The sequence below is a fragment of the Carcharodon carcharias genome (genome assembly GCF_017639515.1).
Source record: "Carcharodon carcharias isolate sCarCar2 chromosome 37 unlocalized genomic scaffold, sCarCar2.pri SUPER_37_unloc_2, whole genome shotgun sequence".
NCBI classification, from domain to species: Eukaryota; Metazoa; Chordata; class Chondrichthyes; order Lamniformes; family Lamnidae; genus Carcharodon; species Carcharodon carcharias.
The window spans coordinates 1928635-1952515 of NW_024470767.1; the positions used below are offsets into that span (position 1 = coordinate 1928635).

The 23881-nt window shown below is 47.0% G+C and overlaps 2 protein-coding genes across 3 annotated transcripts in view; one reads left to right on the plus strand and one right to left on the minus strand.

Moving 5' to 3' along the window:
- Window positions 1-23881, plus strand: part of LOC121274724 (RDS/peripherin-like protein xRDS35) — a 333428-nt gene that overhangs the window by 215957 nt on the left and 93590 nt on the right. Inside the window, exon 2 of the transcript XR_005942286.1 lies at window positions 14813-14911. The gene's annotated coding sequence lies outside the window, so the exon portion shown is untranslated. The remainder of the gene's footprint in view (window positions 1-14812; window positions 14912-23881) is intronic.
- eml3 (EMAP like 3) overlaps window positions 17222-23881 on the minus strand; it is an 82456-nt gene continuing 75796 nt past the window's right edge. For both annotated transcript variants that reach the window (XM_041182060.1, XM_041182061.1), the window contains one exon: window positions 17222-18685. In XM_041182060.1, coding sequence (XP_041037994.1) covers window positions 18482-18685 — 204 coding nt within the window. In that variant the 3' untranslated portion in view covers window positions 17222-18481. The remainder of the gene's footprint in view (window positions 18686-23881) is intronic.

Sequence of the window (23881 nt, forward strand, 5' to 3'; positions counted from 1 at the left end):
CTATCACACTCACACACTGACTCTCTGACTCTGATACACACACACTCACTATCACACACTCTGACTGAAACTCGCTATCACACTCACAGTGACACTATCACATACTGACACTATCACACACTGACACACACACACACTGACTGGCACTCACAATGGCACTCACCATCACACCCACACTGCTCCACTCACACTGACTGGCTCTCACCGACACAAATGCACTGACACTCTCGGTCTGACTGACACTCAGTATCACACGCTCATTGACGCTCTCACACTGGCACTCACCATCACATTCACCCTGACTCTCACATACTGACACTATCATTGACTGACACTATGACACACTGACACTCACTATCACACACTCACTATCATATTCACACTGACATTCCCATACTGACTGACACACTAACACACTGCCTGGCACTCACTCTGTCTGACACTCGCACTCTCACACTGTCTGACGCAGTAACACTCTCCCACTGCCTAACGCAGTAACACTCTCTCACTGCCTGACGCAGTAACACTCTCTCACTGCCTGACGCAGTAACACTCTCTCACTGCCTGATGCAGTAACACTCTCGCACTGCCTGACGCAGTAACACTCTCGCACTGCCTGACGCAGTAACACTCTCGCACTGCCTGACGCAGTAACACTCTCGCACTGCCTGACGCAGTAACACTCTCACACTGCCTGACGCAGTAACACTCTCGCACTGCCTGACGCAGTAACACTCTTGCACAGCCTGATGCAGTAACACTCTCACACTGCCTGACTGACACTCACTATCACACTGACGCTCTCACATTGACTGCTATTCACACTTGCACTCTCACTCTGATTGACACTCACCACCACTCACACTGACTCTGACACTCATCACTATCACATTGACACTCATCACTATCACACTGACAGACACAGTAACACTCTCACACTGACTGAAGCTCACTGTCTCACTTTGACATCCTCACTCTGACAGACACACTCTATCTGACTGACTCACTATTACACTGACACTCTTACTCTGACAGACACTCTCTCTGACTGACACTATTACACTCAATTTGGCTGACACTCACCATCACACTGCCGCAGTAACACACACTGACTGACACTATCACACTGATACTCTCACACACTGCTATTCACACTATAACTCTCACTCTGACTGCTATTCACACTATAACTCACTCTGACTGATACTCATGATCACACGCAATCTCTGACTGCCACTCACTACCACTCACACTGACTCTCTGACTGACACTCACACTCACCCTGACTCTCATCACTTTCACACTGACACTCACTCTCACACTGACTGACACTCGCTATCACACTCACTCTGATATCCTCACTCTGACAGACACACTCTCTAACAGACACTCACTATCACGCTCACAATGACACATTCACACTGACTGGCACTCACCCAAACTCTCGCACTGACTGGCTCTCACCGACACTCGCACTGACTGGCACTGGCACTCACCGACACTCTTGCACTGACTGACATACTCACAATGACTGACACTCTCACTCTAACATTCACTATTACACACTGACACTCGCCATCACGTTCACACTGACACTCACAATGACACACTCACAATGACTGGCATTTACTACCACGCATGCACTGACATATTCACTATCACACTCACACACTCTCATCACACTCTGCCTGACACTTTCCATTACATTCAAACTCACTCTGACTGACTCTCAGTGACCCTGACACTCACCATCACACTGACACACTAACACTCTCACCATGACTGACACTCACCATCACATTCACACTGACACTGTCTCACTGACTGGCACTCACCATCACACTCTGCCCGACACTCTCCATCACACACAATGGCACTCTCACACTGGCACTCACCATCACACTGACTGCTATTCACACTATAACTTTCAGTCTGACATACTCATGATCACACTTGCACTCTCACTCTGACACTCACCATCACTCACACTGACACTCATCATCACACTGACACTCCCACACTGATACCCACACTCATCCTGACCCTGACTGACACTCACCATCATACTCATCCTGACCCTGACTGACACTCACCCCTGTAACACTGACACTCAGTCTCTCACACTCTCTCGCGCACGGGCACTCTCACTCTCTCTCGCGCACCAGCACACTCACTCTCTCTCGCGCACCGGCACTCTCCCTCTCTCTCGCGCACCGGCACTCTCCCTCTCTCTCGCGCACCGGCACTCTCACTGTCTCTCGCGCACCGGCACTCTCACTCTCACCATCACCCACACACAGACATTCATTATCACACTAACACTCTCAGCATGAGTGACACCTGCTATGACATTCACCCTGACACTCACCATCACACTCACCCTGACTGAAACATCATTGTACTCACTCTGGCACTCATTATTACACCACTCTCAGCATGATTGACACTCACTATCACACTCACACTGACATTCACACTGGCTGACACTCACTATTGCACACTAACATTCTACACTGACACTCAGTATCACACTGACACTCTGTTATGACCAAAGCAGCTGGTAAAACGGGGTTATTTAAAATTCTCAGAGGGAAACTTTAAACCACTGTCATAACCTATAATTTTAAGTGTTATGTTTGAGATGCGACTCTAGATTCAGGAATCAGACCCCCAGTTCTCGAGGCTTTAATTAAACTAATTGAAACATTTTATTAATTTACACAGGTTAAAATATATACACATGGCTTCAAATTACTACTATAATAACTTTTAACAAATTCCCAAACTAATCTCCATTATGGCAACAGCAACCCATAGGCTTAACCAAACACAGGCATATCACCTTACAGATTCAAATGAAGTTCTTTTCATTGTGGAGCCAGTTGGAGGTTTACAGCTGCCTTTTGATCTTACATTGCCTCTGCCTGCGCACCTGAAAACTACTGAAGTTATACCTACCACCATTGATTGAATTCAAATTCTCATTGTCTCACCAGTCTCTTTGAACTTTACCTTAAACAATGAAAACCCATTCATTGTACTAATTTTATTAGTAATATAAACATTTTTGCTTGGTATCTGCTAGAAAGGCGTCAAGTTTTCACCCCACTCCTTGAATGCTCTATTCAAAAAATGCAAATTCACGCTATCTCTCTTCCATATCAAAACTAGTACATATCAAAACACCCAGATATAAAAACAAAAAAACTGCGGATGCTGGAAATCCAAAACAAAAACAGAATTACCTGGAAAAACTCAGCAGGTCTGGCAGCATCGGCGGAGAAGAAAAGAGTTGACGTTTCGAGTCCTCATGACCCTTCGACAGAACTTGCGTTCGAGTCCAAGAAAGAGTTGAAATATAAGCTGGTTTAAGGTGTGTGTGTGGGGGGCGGAGAGAAAGAGAGACAGAGAGGTGGAGGGGGGTGGTGTGGTTGTAGGGACAAACAAGCAGTGATAGAAGCAGATCATCAAAAGATGTCAACGACAGTAGTACAATAGAACACATAGGTGTTAAAGTTAAAGTTGGTGATATTATCTAAATGAATGTGCTAATTAAGAATGGATGGTAGGGCACTCAAGGTATAGCTCTAGTGGGGTTTTTTTTTATATAATGGAAATAGGTGGGAAAAGGAAAATCTTTATAATTTATTGGGGGAAAAAAAAAGGGGGAAGGGGGAAACAGAAAGGGGGTGGGGATGGGGGAGGGAGCTTACGACCTAAAGTTGTTGAATTCAATATTCAGTCCGGAAGGCTGTAAAGTCCCTAGTCGGAAGATGAGGTGTTGTTCCTCCAGTTTGCGTTGGGCTTCACTGGAACAATGCAGCAAGCCAAGGACAGACATGTGGGCAAGAGAGCAGGGTGGAGTGTTGAAATGGCAAGCAACAGGGAGGTTTGGGTCATTCTTGCGGACAGACCGCAGGTGTTCTGCAAAGCGGTCGCCCAGTTTACGTTTGGTCTCTCCAATGTAGAGGAGACCACATTGGGAGCAACGAATGCAGTAGACTGAGTTGGGGGAAATGCAAGTGAAATGCTGCTTCACTTGAAAGGAGTGTTTGGGTCCTTGGACGGTGAGGAGAGAGGAAGTGAAGGGGCAGGTGTTGCATCTTTTGCGTGGGCATGGGGTGGTGCCATAGGAGGGGGTTGAGGAGTAGGGGGTGATGGAGGAGTGGACCAGGGTGTCCCGGAGGGAGCGATCCCTACGGAATGCTGATAAGGGGGGTGAAGGGAAGATGTGTTTGGTGGTGGCATCATGCTGGAGTTGGCGGAAATGGCGGAGGATGATCCTTTGAATGCGGAGGCTGGTGGGGTGATAAGTGAGGACAAGGGGGACCCTATCATGTTTCTGGGAGGGAGGAGAAGGCGTGAGGGCGGATGCGCGGGAGATGGGACATGTAGGAGACATGGGGCTAGACAGAGCATTTGGAGGAGACACGGGGCTAGACAGAGTGAGAGTTTGGAGAAGACACGGGGAATCAGCAAAAATACACCGAGCCCTGTTCTTTGCAGACAGAAAGAACACATTGCGCCTGTTTCAGCTAAACAAAATAAGTGACAGCCATTCACTGACTCATTCCTCAGCGCAATGCCTTGACCAATCAGGGGCAAGCTGCCCGGCTTAAATTTCAAAACACCCAGACTAGCTGGCTTTAATCCAATTAAGACACACCCGCAAACTAAACCTCCATTTTAAAAGAAAAGCATTTTCCAAAGTATTATATACATTAATAGCTTCATGACACACTCACTCTGACTGACACATGATCACACTCACACTCACTATCACACTCACACTACACACTCAGACTGACACTCACTATCACCCTAACACTCTCACTCTGACCTCACTATCACACACTTGCACTGACACACACGCACTGACTGACACTATCACACTTATACTCACACTGACACCCTCACTCTGATATATTGACTGACACTGAAGTGGGGGAGGCGACAGGGGACAAAGGTAACCCTTTAAACAATGACTCATTTATGGGAGTTCAGAGGAGACTTCGGTTTGAAAATGGTGCGTGGCAGAGTGAATGTTTGTAGGAGACACAGGGCTAGACAGAGGGAGTGGTTGTAGGAGACATGGGGCTAGACAGAGTATTTGGAGGAGACACGGGGCTAGACAGAGTGAGAGTTTGGAGAAGACATGGGGAGTCAGCAAAAATACACCGAGCTCTGTTCTTTGCAGACAGAAAGAACACATTGCGCCTGTTTCAGCTAAACAAAATAAGTGACAGCCATTCACTGACTCATTCCTCAGCGCAATGCCTTGACCAATCAGGGGCAAGCTGCCCAGCTTAAATTTCAGGCAATGTCTGGCAGCTAACTAAGTCACCATCACTATTGCGTTCTCCATGGCAATGCTTGTACCAATTAGAGTCCACTTGCAAATCAGAGCTCTCTGTTCATACGGTATAAATTGTTGTTTTCCCCTTATATTGATATTCTTGTGAAGTGTCCTGATGAGTGCAAAGCAAAAAGCTTTGACATTTCTTTTTTTCAGCAATACTCAAGGTATATTCCCTCAAAAGGGAAAGGTTGGGCAAACAAATCCAGAGCCCCCTGGATGACAATGAGATAGACATTAAGGTAAAGACAAAAATTGTACTTATGACAGGTGTCAGGTAGAAACTACAATTGAGAACCAGGCTGAATATAGAAGGTTCAGAGGCGAGTTGAAGAAGCAAATAAGAGAATAAAGCAGGAGTATGAAAAGAGACTGGCAGCTAACATAAAAGGGAATCCCAAAGTCTTCTATAGACATATGAATAGTAAAAAGGTGGTAATACGAGGAGTAGGGATGATGGGGACCAGAAGGGGAATTTACACATGGAGGCAGAGGATGTAGCTGAGGTATTAAATGAATACTTTGCATCTGTCTTTATTAAGGAAGAAAATGCCACACAGATCATGGGAAAGGAGGAGGTAATTCAGACATTAGGGTTTAAAATTGAAAAGGAGGTGGTATTGGATAGGTTATCTGTACTTTAAATTGATAAGACACCAGGAATGGATGAAATGCACCCAAGGATACTGAGGGAAGTGAGAGTGGAAATTGTGGAGGCATTGGCCAATCAGAGTAAAGCTTCCTGTTTTAAATTTCAAACAATACTTGGCAGTTAACTGTCAGTCACCATCACACCATCAACTAGTGCATTCTCCATAGCAACGCCTCTACCAATCAGAGTCCATTGGCTAACCAGTCAGCACTCTCTCTCATACAGTATAAATATATTGTTTCCCCTGACATTGCTATTTTCTTGTGAATTATCCCGATGAGTGCAAGACAAAAAACTTCAAAAAAAATAATCTCTTTTCTTTAGCAATACCCAAGTTCTGTACTATCAAATGACTAAATCTTTATTCCTGTACTCAAATCCCCTTGTGATGATGGTCAACATATCATTTGCCTTCCTAATTGCTTTCTGTAACTGCGTGCTAGCTTTTAGTGACTCATGAACAAGGACACCCAGCTCCCTTTGGACATGAACACTTCACAATATCTCACCATTTAAGAACGATTCTGCCTTTGTTTTTTCCTACCAAAGTGGATAACTTCACACTTATTCACATTATATTCCATCTGCTGTGTTTTTGCCCATTCACTTAGCCTGTCCGAGTCCGCTTGAAGTCTCCTCACAACTTACATTCTCACCCAGTTTGGTGTCATCAGCAAATTTGGAAATATTACATTTGGTCCCCACATCCAAATCATTTTTTTAGATTGTGAACAGCTGTAGCCCAGCACTGATCCTTGCGGTACCCCACTAGTTACAGCCTGCCATCCTGAGAACGACCTGTTTATTCCTTCTCTCTGTTTTCTGTCTTTAACCAATTCTCAGTTCATGCCAGTGTATTGCCCCCAATCCCATGTGCTCTACTTTTATTTACTAACCTCCTGTGTGGGACTTTATCAAAAGCTTTTTGAAAATCCAAATACACCACATCCACTGGTTCTCCTTTATCTATGCTACAGGTAACTTCCTCAAAAAACTCCAACAGGTTTGTCAAACATGTTTTCCCTTTCATAAATCTGTGCTGACTCTGCCCAATTATCTCATAATTTTTCAAGTGTCCAGTTATCACATCCTTTATAAGAGATTCTAACATTTCCCTACTACTGACATCAAACTAACAGGTCTGTCGTTCTCCATTCTCTCTATTCTTTTCTCAAATAGTGGGGTTACATTTGCTACTTTCCAGTCTGCAGGAACCTTTCCAGAATTTACAGAATTTTGAAAGATAACTGCCAATGCCTCCACAATCTCTATAGGCCATCTCCTTCAACAATCTAGGATGTAGCTCATCTGGTTTAGGGGATATATCGACTTTCAATCTAATTAATTTTTCAAGTATTAACTCTTTACTAATACTAATTTCTTTCAGTTACTCATTTCACAAGACCCTGGGTTGCCTAGTATTTCTGGGAGATTTTCTGTATTTTCCTCCATGGAGACAGACGCAAAGTAACTGTTTAGTTTCTCTGCCATTTCCCTGTTCTCCATTGTAAATTCTCCTGTTGCTGCCTTTTTTCCTTTTCACATACCTATAGAAGCTTTTACAGCCTGCCTTTGAGTTTCTCGCTAGCTTGCAATCATATTCTCTTTTCCCTTTCTTTATCAGTTTCTTGATCCTCCTCTGCTGGATTCTAAATTATTCCCAATCCGCAGGTTTAGCACTTTTTCTGGCAACTTTATAAGCCACTTCTTTTGATCTAATGCAATTTTTAACTTCTTTTGTTAGCCATTGTTGATTCACCTTTCCTGTTGCTTTTTTTTTACAGGGATGTACATTTGTTGTAACCATGTAGTACTTCTTTAAATACTAGCTATTGCTTGGCTACCATCAAATCTTTTAGTTTATTTTCCCAATCCACCATAGCCAACTTGCCCTTCATACCTTCATAGTTTCCTTTGTTCAGATTTAAGACTCTAGTTTTGGAATCACCTTCAACTAAATCACCTTCAAAGTTAATGTAAAATTCTACATTATCTATATTATCCATATATTCTATATGGTCACTATTTCCTAAAGACTCCTTTAAAGCAAGATTATAAATTAGCCCTTTCTCATTACATTACCACCATAGTTGGTTCTTCCAGATACTGCTGCAGAAACCCATCTCATACACACTCCAGGAATTCATTGTCCGCAGCATTAGTGTTAATTACCCAGCCTAGATGTAAATTGAAGTTGTCCGTTTATAGGCAATTTGTGCATAGCAAGCTACCACAAAGAGCAATGTAATAATCTCTTTGTGGTGCTGGTCAAGGGATAAATATTGGCCACAGACATCTTCCAATAATGGCTGAGAGATCATTTATCATTTTCACTTCAGAGGACAGATGGAGGCCTCAATTTTAAATTTTAACATCTCATCTGATAAACACTCCCTCTAACATCTGACAGTCCAGTGCCACCTCAGTACTGACCCTCCGACGGTGCGGCGCTCCCTCGGCACTGACCCTCCGACGGTGCGGCGCTCCCTCGGCACTGACCCTCCGACGGTGCGGCGCTCCCTCGGCACTGACCCTCCGACGGTGCGGCGCTCCCTCGGCACTGACCCTCCGACGGTGCGGCGCTCCCTCGGCACTGACCCTCCGACGGTGCGGCGCTCCCTCGGCACTGACCCTCCGACGGTGCGGCGCTCCCTCAGTACTGACCCTCCGACGGTGCGGCGCTCCCTCGGCACTGACCCTCCGACGGTGCGGCGCTCCCTCGGCACTGACCCTCCGACAGTGCGGCGCTCCCTCGGCACTGACCCTCCGACGGTGCGGCGCTCCCTCAGCGCTGACCCTCCGACAGTGCGGCGCTCCCTCGGCACTGACCCTCCGACGGTGCGGCGCTCCCTCAGCACTGACCCTCCGACAGTGCGGCACCCCTCGACACTGACCCTCCGACAGTGCGGCACTCCCTCAGCACTGACCCTCCGACAGTGCGGCACTCCCTCAGCGCTGACCCTCCGACAGTGCGGCACTCCCTCAGCACTAACACTCCGACAGTGCGGCACTCCCTCGGCACTGACCCTCCGACAGTGCGGCACTCCCTCGGCACTAACCCTCCGACAGTGCGGCACTCCCTCGGCACTGACCCTCCGACAGTGCGGCACTCCCTCGGCACTGACCCTCCGACAGTGCGGCACTCCCTCGGCACTGACCCTCCGACAGTGTGGCACTCCCTCGGCACTGACCCTCCGACAATGCGGCACTCCCTCGGCACTGACCCTCCGACAGTGCGGCACTCCCTCAGCACTGACCCTCCGACAGTGCGGCACTCCCTCGGCCCTGACCCTCCGACAGTGCGGCACTCCCTCAGCACTGACCCTCCGACAATGCGGCACTCCCTCGGCGCTGACCCTCCGACAGTGCGGCACTCCCTCGGCACTGACCCTCCGACAGTGCGGCGCTCCCTCGGCACTGACCCTCCGACAGTGCGGCGCTCCCTCAGCACTGACCCTCCGACAGTGCGGCGCTCCCTCAGCACTGACCCTCCGACGGTGCGGCACTCCCTCAGCGCTGACCCTCCGACAGTGCGGCGCTCCCTCGGCACTGACCCTCCGACAGTGCGGCGCTCCCTCGGCACTGACCCTCCGACAGTGCGGCACTCCCTCAGCACTGACCCTCCGACGGTGCGGCGCTCCCTCAGCACTGACCCTCCGACAGTGCGGCACTCCCTCAGCACTGACCCTCCGACAGTGCGGCACTCCCTCAGCACTGACCCTCCGACAGTGTGGCACTCCCTCTGCACTGACCCTCCGACAGCACGGGGCTCCCTCAGTACTGACCCTCCGACAGTGCGGCACTCCCTCAGCACTGACCCTCTGACAGTGCGGCGCTCCCTCAGTACTGACCCTCTGACAGTGCGGCACTCCCTCAGCACTGTCCCTCCGACAGTGCGGCGCTCCCTCGGCACTGACCCTCCGACAGTGCGGCACTCCCTCAGTACTGACCCTCCGACAGTGCGGCACTCCCTCGGCACTGACCCTCCGACAGTGCGGCGCTCCCTCGGCACTGACCCTCCGACAGTGCGGCGCTCCCTCAGCACTGACCCTCCGACAGTGCGGCGCTCCCTCAGCACTGACCCTCCGACGGTGCGGCACTCCCTCAGCGCTGACCCTCCGACAGTGCGGCGCTCCCTCGGCACTGACCCTCCGACAGTGCGGCGCTCCCTCGGCACTGACCCTCCGACAGTGCGGCACTCCCTCAGCACTGACCCTCCGACGGTGCGGCGCTCCCTCAGCACTGACCCTCCGACAGTGCGGCACTCCCTCAGCACTGACCATCCGACAGTGCGGCACTCCCTCAGCACTGACCCTCCGACAGTGTGGCACTCCCTCAGCACTGACCCTCCGACAGCACGGGGCTCCCTCAGTACTGACCCTCCGACAGTGCGGCACTCCCTCAGCACTGACCCTCTGACAGTGCGGCGCTCCCTCAGTACTGACCCTCTGACAGTGCGGCACTCCCTCAGCACTGTCCCTCCGACAGTGCGGCGCTCCCTCGGCACTGACCCTCCGACAGTGCGGCACTCCCTCAGTACTGACCCTCCGACAGTGCGGCACTCCCTCAGCACTGACCCTCCGACAGTGCGGCGCTCCCTCAGCACTGACCCTCCGACAGTGCGGCACTCCCTCAGTACTGACCCTCCGACAGTGCGGCACTCCCTCAGCACTGACCCTCCGACAGTGCGGCACTCCCTCAGTACTGACCCTCCGACAGTGCGGGGCTCCCTCAGCACTGTCCCTCCGACAGTGCGGCGCTCCCTCGGCACTGACCCTCCGACAGTGCGGCACTCCCTCAGTACTGACCCTCCGACAGTGCGGTGCTCCCTCAGTACTGACCCTCCGACAGTGCGGCGCTCCCTCAGTACTGACCCTCCGACAGTGCGGCACTCCCTCAGTACTGACCCTCTGACAGTGCGGCACTCCCTCAGTACTGACCCTCCGACAGTGCGGCACTCCCTCAGTACTGACCCTCTGACAGTGCAGCACTCCCTCAGCACTGACCCTCCGACAGCACGGTGCTCCCTCAGTACTGACCCTCCGACAGTGCGGCACTCCCTCAGCACTGACCCTCTGACAGTGCAGCACTCCCTCAGTACTGACCCTCTGACAGTGCGGCACTCCCTCAGCACTGTCCCTCCGACAGTGCGGCGCTCCCTCGGCACTGACCCTCCGACAGTGCGGCACTCCCTCAGTACTGACCCTCCGACAGTGCGGCACTCCCTCAGCACTGACCCTCCGACAGTGCGGCGCTCCCTCAGCACTGACCCTCCGACAGTGCGGCACTCCCTCAGTACTGACCCTCCGACAGTGCGGCACTCCCTCAGCACTGACCCTCCGACAGTGCGGCACTCCCTCAGTACTGACCCTCCGACAGTGCGGGGCTCCCTCAGCACTGTCCCTCCGACAGTGCGGCGCTCCCTCGGCACTGACCCTCCGACAGTGCGGCACTCCCTCAGCACTGACCCTCTGACAGTGCGGCGCTCCCTCAGTACTGACCCTCTGACAGTGCGGCACTCCCTCAGCACTGTCCCTCCGACAGTGCGGCGCTCCCTCGGCACTGACCCTCCGACAGTGCGGCACTCCCTCAGTACTGACCCTCCGACAGTGCGGCACTCCCTCAGCACTGACCCTCCGACAGTGCGGCGCTCCCTCAGCACTGACCCTCCGACAGTGCGGCACTCCCTCAGTACTGACCCTCCGACAGTGCGGCACTCCCTCAGCACTGACCCTCCGACAGTGCGGCACTCCCTCAGTACTGACCCTCCGACAGTGCGGGGCTCCCTCAGCACTGTCCCTCCGACAGTGCGGCGCTCCCTCGGCACTGACCCTCCGACAGTGCGGCACTCCCTCAGTACTGACCCTCCGACAGTGCGGTGCTCCCTCAGTACTGACCCTCCGACAGTGCGGCGCTCCCTCAGTACTGACCCTCCGACAGTGCGGCACTCCCTCAGTACTGACCCTCCGACAGTGCGGCACTCCCTCAGTACTGACCCTCCGACAGTGCGGCACTCCCTCAGTACTGACCCTCTGACAGTGCAGCACTCCCTCAGCACTGACCCTCCGACAGTGCGGTGCTCCCTCAGTACTGACCCTCTGACAGTGCGGCACTCCCTCAGTACTGACCCTCCGACAGTGCGGTGCTCCCTCAGTACTGACCCTCTGACAGTGCAGCACTCCCTCAGCACTGACCCTCCGACAGTGCGGCACTCCCTCAGTACTGACCCTCTGACAGTGCAGCACTCCCTCAGCACTGACCCTCCGACAGTGCGGCACTCCCTCAGTACTGACCCTCTGACAGTGCAGCACTCCCTCAGCACTGACCCTCCGACAGTGCGGTGCTCCCTCAGTACTGACCCTCTGACAGTGCGGCACTCCCTCAGTACTGATGCTGGGACTTTTGTCCTGGCTTGTGAGGCTCAAGTCCCTGGATTGGGTCTTGAACCCACAGTTTTCTCAGACAAGTGTCTGCGTGCCAAAACTGACACCTTATGCGACATTGCACTTTATTGCAATCCAGGAGATGGTCCCTGTCATGCTATGCTTATGCAATTAGGGAGCAGCAATCACATATTTAAGGTTTCCAGAGCTTTGCCCCATTTTACATCATGAGCAGAGACCTCTTTTGAAAGTCTTTGATTCTATCAATTGACAGTTGGAACCTGCTATAAGGTGACAACTCCTATCGGCAACAGGTCTGAAGGATTTAAAAAATGATTGGTTTTATACTTAAGTGTTGTGAGTTGTGGTGTTAACTGCCCGCGATATTGTTCTCGGAGAATGGCACAGCCCTAAACCCAGGTGTGCAGCATATGTGCGCAGTGATTAAGCAAAGCACAAATTTAGGCAGTTTCCTGCCTGTTGATTAGAACAAGTGTTAGTTTTAGACGAATGTCACCAAGGTGAAAGAAAGGACCCGTCCCAGAAGAAAACAAAATAGTAATTCCTGCCCCCCCCCGACCCCCCGAAAGCCTCTGTGCATTCGAGTGGAAAAAACGTGGGGTAGAAGAAAAAAATAAATAATTCTGAACAATTGATGCCAAACTCATCGGTGGTTTTAGAGAGGGAGTTACAGATCAGAAAGGTACCCAGATTTGACCTTCACTGAGGCAAGTTGATCTTGGCTGGGCTGATAATTAGCCCTTTGCATCTGGCCTCAAACCCTGGGCGGGGGAAGGTGAGAGATAACCATGGTTCCTGCTCTTCATCACTGCCCATCGACTGTTCTTGGAATTGCAGCTATCAAGGTGTCAGCTTAGGGTTGGCTGCAGGTTCCTCTGTGGATGAATCACCTGCCTACATGAATAATGGTCACTTAGGCAAGGTGCCAGAAGAATCGTGTCACAGGGAATCAGTTGTTGGAGGAGGAGAGAAAATTCTAGAAATTCTGAGGACTCGAAACATCAACTTTGCTCTTCTCCACCGATGCTGCCAGACCTGCTGAGTTTTTCCAGGTATTTCTGTTTTTGTTTTGGATTTCCAGCATCCGTAGTTTTTTGTTTTTATCTAGAAATTCTGATCCTGTCTGTGTTCTGTGCCCATTCTTGCATATCTCCCAGTGTCAGAATGTCATTTGTTTGAGTTTTAAAATGCAACTATTACCATGTCCTAGCTGGCTTGCTGTAGGCATGTGACCTCTACCATGAGGGAAGCTCTGTAAGCTGCCATCTTACAGACAGTTTAATAAACACATACTATGAAAAAGCAGTGCTATCTTTGAACTCGAAGCACCACTGACATGCTGAGGAACAGGATTTCTGAAACAACCAGGCAAAGACTGTATAGCAAAGGAAACTACCTCAGAGACTACACTTTTCATTCTCAACATAAAGAAAAAATAACTTTCTCTTTAGAAAACTAACGGGATGATAGGTCACTTTAAATGCAAAATCTCAGTATCTTTTAATACCATCCAAGATGCCCACATACCATTCGTGGCAAGACTTTTTTTCCTTCCCCAGTGAGTCCTGAAATCACTGATTAGAAAGCTGCTCTTGCCTGCCTGTCATGGCTTATGGAATAGAGTATGAACACAATAAACAGGATCCTCAAGAGACTGTGTTTCAATCCACCCCTCACCACTGCTCACAACTCAAATTAAAAGTGTCTCAAAATTTATGAAAAGATGATGCTTTTTTAAAAAACCTTTTATCATTGAGAAATCAATTTAATTTGCTGTTGTGTTGCCAAGCTTTGAAAGTGTCAGTAAACACCTCTCTACATTACAGAGACCACCCACTGTGTGGTTTTGGATCAAAAGGTGTTTTTTAAGATGCATTCTTTCTTAGATTGTGGGCATGACTGGCAAGGCCTGCATTTTTACCTACCCCCTAGTTTCCCCGAGAAGATCATGGCAGTGAGCTGCCACTTTCAATAGTTTGACACAACTTTAGAGTGGCCTGCTAGCCTAAGACACTCCAGACGGCAGCTGAGAGTTGGTGTGGGACCCAAGTCACATATAGGCCAGATAAAGATGGCATGTTTCCAAAGGACATCTAAAGAAAGGGTTGCACTTATATAGCACCGTTCAAGACCTCAGGATGTCTTGGAGCACTTACAAGCAATTAAGTATCTTTAACGTATTGTTGCGATGCAGCTGGTTTTTACCGAAATTCGAAATATTCATGATCACCTTTACTGAACCCGGCTTTTTATTTCCAGATTTTGTAAAACCAAATTCAATTCTCAGACTGACCATGGTGGGATTTGAACTCATTTATACACACACAAAAGTATTGCTGTATAAAACGGCAATGTGCATCTCTTCATGCTGGAATTGCTTTTGTTTTTTTTTTGGCTTAGTGCTCTTCGATGGCAGGCTCGAATGGATTATCAGAAAGGTCTCTCCTACTAACTCGTAGTGAGAGAATCAGAGGGAGAATGAGAACTCTTTCCTACTTGGTGAGTTGTTGCGATCTGGAATTGTGCTGCCTGAAAGGGTGGTGGAAGCAGATTCAATATGAACTTTCAAACAGGGATTGGATAAACACTTGAAAAAATGACATTTGCAGGGCTACGGGGAAGGAGCAGGGTTGGGGCTGGTGAAGAGTGGGACTAATTGGATAGATTTTTTGTAGACCTTGCACGATGAACTGAATGGCCTCTTCCTGTGCCGAAAGATTCTGTGATACTAGTTCCCAACCTAGGTACCAGCATCCATACGGACAGCAAATGGGTCCCTCTAACTCCAGAATTTAATTAAGGAGGAAATAGATTTCTGGATTCTAAAGGCAGCAAAGGATATGGGGAGAGCATGGGAGTACAGCATTGAGATAGAGGATCAGCCATGATCATATTCAGTGGCGGAGCAGGCTTGAGGGGCCGAATGGCCTACTCCTGCTCCTATTTTTTATGTTTCCTGACATGCAGCCATTCAGGAATTTAAACACCTATCAGCTTCCCAATTTCTTCCCTCCTGTCCTTGGGGTGCTGGAGTGCTGGGGTTGGTTGCCTAATCCAAAAGTCTGTTCTTCACTGCGTAAGACTGTTCCACTATGGCAGGCATCATAACTGAGCCCAGACCTATGATCAGATGAGAATCTAGGTTGATCTTTAAACCCCCCCCAGCTCCAACCCAGAGATACTGAAGCCAATTGTTGGCACAGTTGAAATTAGCTAACAGCATAGATCAGCATATATATTTGGTTTATTCTGGATATTAAATTCAGACAAGAGCTTTGGATCAGAGCTTTCAGACAAAAAAATCTTTGAGAAAATTGCTATTGACTTTCCGAGAAGGAAAAATGCAAACTAAAAGCTTCTCTACAGAAAAGTGATGGGTGACCTGTTAAAAATTTTCCAAGTGTTTGGTAGGGTCAATGTACAGAAGGTTTTTCTACTTGTGGGGGAGACTAGAACTAAGGGCTATTAATATGATAGTCACTAAAAAATTGATTTGGGAATTCAGGAGAAGCTTCTTTACCCAGAGAATAGGGAGGATGTGGAACTCACTATCATGGAATGGTTGAGATGAATGTTATAGATACATTTAAGGGGGAACAAGTTCCTTGTGACAAACCCCATCTGTTAAACGGCTGGTTTTGAGCTCCCGTGGCAACAGTGGCCCTTGCTAAACAGGTTCAGGACAGGCTAGGCCCTTGTGCAGCAATCTCCACCACTGGGGCCTTATGCATTTGTGGAGAGAAACACACAAACAATGATGCACATTATCCAGGAATGTCCCCTCTACAGATTAAGTGGCAGACTAATCACAAACTCAACAAATGAGAAGGCTATCACTTGGCTTCAGGGATTTGCATTTGCTAAATAAAAAATAAATTCGAGAAGCTGGATAAACATAAGGAAGAAAGGAAGGATATTCTGATAGGGTGAGGATGATATGAAATAGGGGTGGGAGAAGGTTCGTATGGATCATAAACACCAGGAGTGGATGGGCTGAATGGTCTACTGGTGCTGTACAATCTATGTAATATTTGTAAAAATCAGCTTGTGGGCAACATCGTGTTCCATCATTGGAACAGCTCACTCAATTACTGAAAACAATTGGCAGCAGAGGTCACAGAGCAACAGAGTGTGCCGAAATCACGGTCTAAGTGTCCTAACATGCTTTAGTATGCCGCACACCAACAAATGGAGTTGTGGACTGAGAGATGGAGAAATTTAGTTGTCAACAACCAGTTACATTATTTTTCAGAGTCGATAGAGAGAAGCAAACTATAACTTTGGTTGTGGGAGGGAAGAGTCCAGAACAAGGGGCAGAACCTTAAAATTAGAGCCAGGCAGTTCAGGGATGATAAAAGCAAAAAAACTGCAGATGCTGGAGATCTGAAATAAAGACAGAAAATGCTGGAAAAGCTCAGCAAATCTGGAGAAAGAAATAGAGTTAATGTTTCAGGTCAATGATCTTCCATTAGAACTGGAAAAAGTTATAGATGTAACAGGACTTTAAGTACAGAGACATAAAACAGGGTAGGGGGAGGAAAGAACAGAAGGGGAGGTCTGTGATGGGGTGGCAGGCAGCAGAGATTAAGTGTCAAAAGCAATGATAGTGCAAGGCAAAAAGAGATGATAATGGGATACAAAGAAACAGATCAGCCACAAGCTAATTGAATGATGGGACAGATTCAAGGGGCTGAATGCCCTCCTCCTGCATATGGGATAAATCAAGATGAATAACCAGGAAATTAGATGACCAGCCAGCCCCTCTGCTGCAGGCAATTTTAAATACTGGCAAACATTTAAACAAGATTGTTAAATTTAGGCTTTATTTCAAAGAAAAAAATGACATTTTCTGTACAGTTCAGAACTGTTTACAATCATCTAGTCTGTGAGTAAGGTGCTTTGGTCCTTGTGACAATGCTTGGCTCCAATTATTTAATTTCCATAAAGTTCAATTCTTCCCAAGAACACAACATTTATAAAAGACTAACAAAGACTATCACTTTTAAAAATGAAATCCAGGTAAGTTATCAGATAGAGTTGCAGCGTCATTGACTGCTGGAATGTGAATAAGTGTCTCCCTACCACCCTGACTCCCCGCAGAGCTGCCAATGACCTGCATGACAAAGTCAGTGAGTCAGAGAAGATCAGGTTGCTCTTGCCCCAGCTGTAGCACCCAGTGAGTGGCAAAAGAATAGCAGCAGGTTTGCTTGTTATCTGTCCACTTGCCCATGGTTACTTCACAGACTTTAAAATGAAAACTACCACATAGACAAAATCTGCAAAAGATTTTTGTCTTCTCCATTTTGTTGACTTAAATACACAGTCAATGACTTGGCTGCTTACTAAAGTCCCTCTTTGCACCTGACAGCTGACCACTGTTCTGCCCTTGCCCATGTAGGTACCACACTGAACATTTTGGGGAGAGAACCTTCATGTCCCGTCCCTGCAACACTGCAATCTTAACATCCCACTCTGCTGCTAACCTTTTTTTCAATAAGGGGTGCAAACACACAGGATTGCACCCCCCCCCCCCACAACTCGACAAAAAGCAGCCACAATGCTCTTTATATATCAAGTCCATCTTGCACACAATCAAACCTTGTTTCACATCATTTTATAATTCCACTGACTTGATCCAAGCTTCATTCAAAGCCTGCTTACATCCCACTGCTGCACACTAAATCTAAAACTCCTACACCAAAGAGAAATCCAAGCTTTCCCCTTTTACTGTAGGGTGTCCCTACTACACTTCCCTGGCAATTCTACAATCAGACGTTCACAATCCTGCATTTTCTATTCAAAACAAGTGACTTTCAAATATACTTTTATAATTAAATCCAGTATCAAGGTTATCCCCCACCCCCATCACTTCTCAGTATTAGATGCAAGATGAAAATGTAAAGATGAGGGAAGCTGAGAAACATTTACAGAATCTCCAAATGATCCTTGGCTAGAAACACCTCATCTCAACTTGTATCTGCACCACCAGTGAACCTCTTGGCCCGAGCACCTTTGATTTTCAGAGACGGTAGGGGTGGGGGCAAATAGAGAATCTGCCCATTAAACCTTTCAAGCATTGCTGCTTGAAGGGAAGTCCAACGAGGAAACGGAGGTGGATGAGATGGAAGTGCTGCGTTCAAGGCTGCTGTTCATCACTCGCCACTGCATCACAGTCGTATCCTTGCCCCCTGTCGAAATCAGGTGGGTGTCATTGTGTGTGAAACGGACATTAGTCACATGACTTCCATGTCCACCATACACATGGCTGGGTGCCTACAAGCAAAGGAAAATTAAGAGGGTCAGAATCTGCACATATGTAGGAATTTTCCAGGTAACATTTGTAAGTGGAGGTCCATAACTGATACCCATAGATTCCCATTAGTAAGTACAGTGAACAAGAATTAAATATTATTGCACAGACTTGTTATAGGGAAAGATTACTTAGACGTAAGTTGTGAGAGACATACAATACACTAGGGCTTCTTGGGGGCATTAATCCTGCTTGAGGTTAGTGTAATAATCAAGGTGGCACTACTTGCAATCTCCTGAATAGGTTAATGATATGCAAGTATATTTAGTACCTATATATCGTATGCATTTCACTAAGGGTTGCATTTATTATCTCCTTGACTTGATTTAATAGAGCACTTACCAGATGTTTCAATGTATCTAGTCCTCGGACTTATATATCAGAAGTAAGGGATGTATGATGATAGGTATATGACAATATCTTATATAAATCCAATAATAACTTCCTCTAGAGACACTGGCTAATGGTGATATCTGTCATGGAGTCCTTTGGATCAGCCTACATTTTATTTATGATCACATCTATGTGCAGCATCTTGAGACATCTTTCTACATTAACAGGTGCTATATAAATGCAAGTACTTGTGGTTGAATCACATTTTACTCCCCCACCTTCCTCTCAACATAAAATGGTGACGTCCAAACAATGGATTATTGCAGCCCTGTCAATCCAGTCCATGAAAGCAAGACATTCAGTAAACAGGGCAAGGGGCTGCAGTAACACCAAGTGCCTGCTTGGGGCAGTGTTTGGAACAACTGGGAAGGTCAGCAGTACTCCCTGCAGCACACTGCACAGTTGCAATAAAACCAAATCAACTTGGGAGAAGCAGAAATATATTCAGTATAGCAAAGAACACTTGTGAAATCTCTACTGTGAGGAGAGCAATCCCAGCTTTTTCAGTCTCTCCACATTAGCTGAAGTCCCTCACCCCAGGACCATGTTAATAAATTTCCTCTGCAGTGCTTTGACATCCTTCCTAAAGTGTGGTGTCCAGAATTGGACACTCGACTGCAGCTGGGGTCTAACTCAGTGATTTATAAAGGTTTAGCCTGGCTTTTCTACTCTATCTCTATTTAGGAAGCCCAGGATCATGTCTGCCTTTCTCCAAACAGTCTTAGTAGCCATCAGAGTGATCAGTATAATGCTTTTAGTCATAGAAATAAAAGTGGTTTATAATGCTTCAATGCAGCCTTTTCATTCCACTTCTCAAAGGCTCCTGTCAGGCCCTGGCAAAGTTCCAAAGGAACTGGTCACCCTCTGGTACCTTTAATACCCAGTGGCCACTTGGTATGCATGGACACAGATCCTCAGTGCCAGCTTACTCAACAGTGCAAGGCAGCAGAGTCCAGCTTGACCTTAGCACCAACTGTCCACGTTTCCAGTGAGAAACCTGCTGTTCCTTACATAATGGTAGTGACCACTATTTCCACCCACAATATTAATTCAGCTCAGAGCCAGAACATTGAACCAGAGAGGGTCGGATGAGGGGTCAGGGGTTGGTGGGGGGGGGTGGTGGGGGTGGAAATTGGGCAAGGGGAGGGTTTTTTTCCCCATTAGGAAGCTGCTTTTGCTTAAAATATGGAATGACAGTGCAAGAATCTCCTGTGTGGGTGGTTTAAAATTTGTTTCCATTCACAGCCTCTCCACCACAAAAAGCAAAACAGGAAAGATATTTTCTGTGGTCATCCAAACGTTTCCCTTTCTGGCTCTTCCTCAGTTCCGCCTGTTGCAGGCGCTGCTGTCAGGCAGGAGGAGCATCTGTTGACCTTGTTGTAATGACACTGTCAATCCAAGCTCTGGGAGCTTGATGGACTCAAGTGTGTCTAGAGAGTGTGAAGCTACCTTACACTCAGTGGTGCTGTGCTTTAGTTCACTAAACCCTTCCGTTCACTGGCTCTCCTTGGTCCAATGTATCCTGCAATCACATTAGCAGGGGAAAGACTTGATGAAAGCATTAAAATGAGTGCCTGTCCTCATTTATTAGAATCACAGAGAACATTGCAGAAAAAGCCTTTATCACACTGAACTCTCATCTCCAAAAGGCTTTGGAGCTTTCATAAGAGCATACGGACTAAGAGCAGGAGTAGGCCAGTCAGCCCCTCGAGCCTGCTCCACCATTCAATAAGATCATGGCTGATCTGATTGTGGCCTCAACCCCACATTCCACCTACTCCTGATAACCTTTGACTCACCTGTTAGTCAGGAATTTATCAACCTCTGCCTTAAAAATATTCAAAGGCTCTGCCTCCATTACTCTCTGGGGGAGAGAGTTCCAAAGGCACTCAATCTCAGAGAAAAAAATTATTCTCATCTCCATGTTAAATGTGAGACCCCTTATCTTTAAACTGTGTCCCCTTGTTCTAGTCTCTCCCACAAGGGGAAACATCCTCTCAGCATCCACCCTGTCAAACCACCTCAGGATCTTATATGTTTCAATAAGATGATCTCTCATTCTTCTAAGCTCCAATGGATACAGGGCCAGCCTGTCCAACCTTTCCTCAAAGATAACCCCGCCACCCCCCCATCCCAGGAATCAGTTGAGTGAACCTTCTCTGAACAGTTTCTAACACATTTATATCCTTTCTTAAATAAGGAGACCAAAACTGTACCCAGATGTGGCCTCACCAACACCCTGTACAACTGTAGCAAAACCTACTTTATATTCCATTCCCCTTGCAATAAAGGACAACATTCCGTTTGCCTTCCTAATCACTTGCTGTTCCTACATACTAACTTCTTGTGATTCATGCATCAGTACATCCAAACCCCTCTGTACCTCAGAGTTCTGCAATCTCTCTCCATTTAAATAACTACTGCTTTTCTATTCTACCTGCCAAAGTGGATAGGTTCACGTTTTCCCACATCATACTCCATCTACCAAAATTTTGCCCACTCACTTAACCCATCTATGTCCCTTTGCAGACTCCTTACGTCCTCTTCACAACTTACTTTCCTACCTATCTGTGTGTCATCAGCAAATTTTTAGCAACCATACATTTGGTCCCTTCATCTAAGTCATTGATATAAATTGTAAATAGTTGAGGCTCCAGCACCGATCCCTGTGGCACTCCACTCACCACATCTTGCCAACCTGAAAATGACCAATTTATGCCCAAGCTCTGTTTCCTGTTAGCTGATCAATCCTCTATCTGTGCTAATACCCCCCCACCTTGAGCTCTTATGACGTAGCACCTTGTCAAATGCCTTCTGGAAATCTAAGTACAGCACATCCACGAGTTTCCCTTTATGTTGCTTGTTACTTCTTCAAAGAACTCCAATAAATTATTCAAACATGATTTCCCTTTTACAAAACCATGTTGACTCAGCCTGATTGCATTGAGATTTTCTTAGTGCCCCACCATAACCTCCTTAATAATAGATTCCACCAGTTTCCCTATGACAGATGTAGTTTCCTGCTTTCTGTCTCCCCGCTTTCTTGAATAGAGGAGTCGCATTCGCTATTTTCCAATCTGATGGAACCTTTCCAGAATCGAGGGAATTTTGGAAAATTAAAAGCAATGCATCTACTATCTAAGCAGTCATTTCTTTTAAGACTAGGAAAAAGTTGATCAGGACCTTGGGACTTGTCAACTTATAGTTCTAATAATTTTCTTAGTACCCATTCCCTGCTGATTGTAATCGTTTTAAGTTCCTCCCTCCCTTTCACCTCCTGATTCACAACTATTTCTGGGATGTTTTTGCTATCCTCTATATTGAAGAGGGACATAAATATCTGTTCAATTCATCCACCATTTCCTTATTTTCAATTATTTAATTTCCCAGATTCACTCAGTAGAGGATTAATACTCACTTTCCTTACTCTCTCCCTTTTTAAATACCTGTTACTATCTCTTTATAGCTAGCTTTCTCTCATACTTTTAATTTCTCCCACCTTATTAAACTTTTAGTCATTCTTTGCTGTTTACATTCTGTCATATCTTCTGACCTGCCACTCATCTTTGCGGAATTATATGCTTTTTCTTTCAAGTTGATGCTCTCTCTTACTTCCTTAGTTAGCCACGGATGGTGCATAGTCCCCTGGTCTTTCTTTCTCACTGGAATGTAACTTTTCCGAGTATTCTGAAATATTTCCTTAAAGGTCTGCCACTGCATCTCTACTGACCTATCCCTTAACCTAATTTCCCAGTTCTGTGTCTTCATGCCCTCATAATTTCCCTTACTTAAGTTAAAACATTAGTTTTAGATCCACTCCTCTCTCCCTCAAACTGAATATGAAATTCAGTCATGTTATGATCACTGCTACTTAGGAGCACCTTCACTATGAAATCATTAATTAATTCCATCATTGCACATTACCAGATCAAGTATAGTTTGCTCTCTGTTTGGTACTAAAACACGCTGCTCTAAGCAAACGCCCTGAAAATACTCTTTGAACTCATCATCCAGGCTGTGAAAGGTTGCAGAGCTCAGATTCAGAGGGATCTGGACGTCCTAGTGCATGAATCACAAAAGACTAGTATGCAGTACAGCAAATAATTAGCAAAGCTAATAGAATGTTATCGTTTATCTTGAGGGGAATTGATTATAAAAGTAGGGAGGTTATGCTTCAGTTGTACAGGGCACTAGTGAGACCACATCTGGAGTACTGTGTACAGCACTGGTCTCCTTATTTAAGGAAGGATGTGAATGCGTTAGAAGCAGCTCAGAGAAGGTTTACTATATTAATAGCAGGAATGACGGGTTGTCTTATGAGGAAAGGTTGGACAGGTTAAGAGGCGACTTGATTGAAACCTTTGAAATTCAAAGGGGTCTTGACAGGGTGGATGTGGAGAGGATGTTTCCTCTTGGGAGAGGATCTAGAACTAGGGGTCACTGTTTAAAAATAAGGGATTGCTCATTTAAGACAGATGAGGAGAAATTGTTTTTCTCTGAGAATCATGAGTCTCTTCCTTAAAATGTGGTGAAAGCAGAGTCTTTGAATATTTTTAAGGCAGAGGTGGATAGATTCCTGATTAACAAGGGGGTGAAAGGTTATCGGGGGTAGGCAGATATGTGGAGTGGAGGTTACATCAGATCAACCATGATCTTATTGAGTGGCAGAGCAGGCTCAAGGGGCTGAATGGCCTACTCCTGCTCCTTAATTCGTACGTACGGACGTACCTTTGCCAATCTGATTCGTGACTCCGGAGATCGATAGA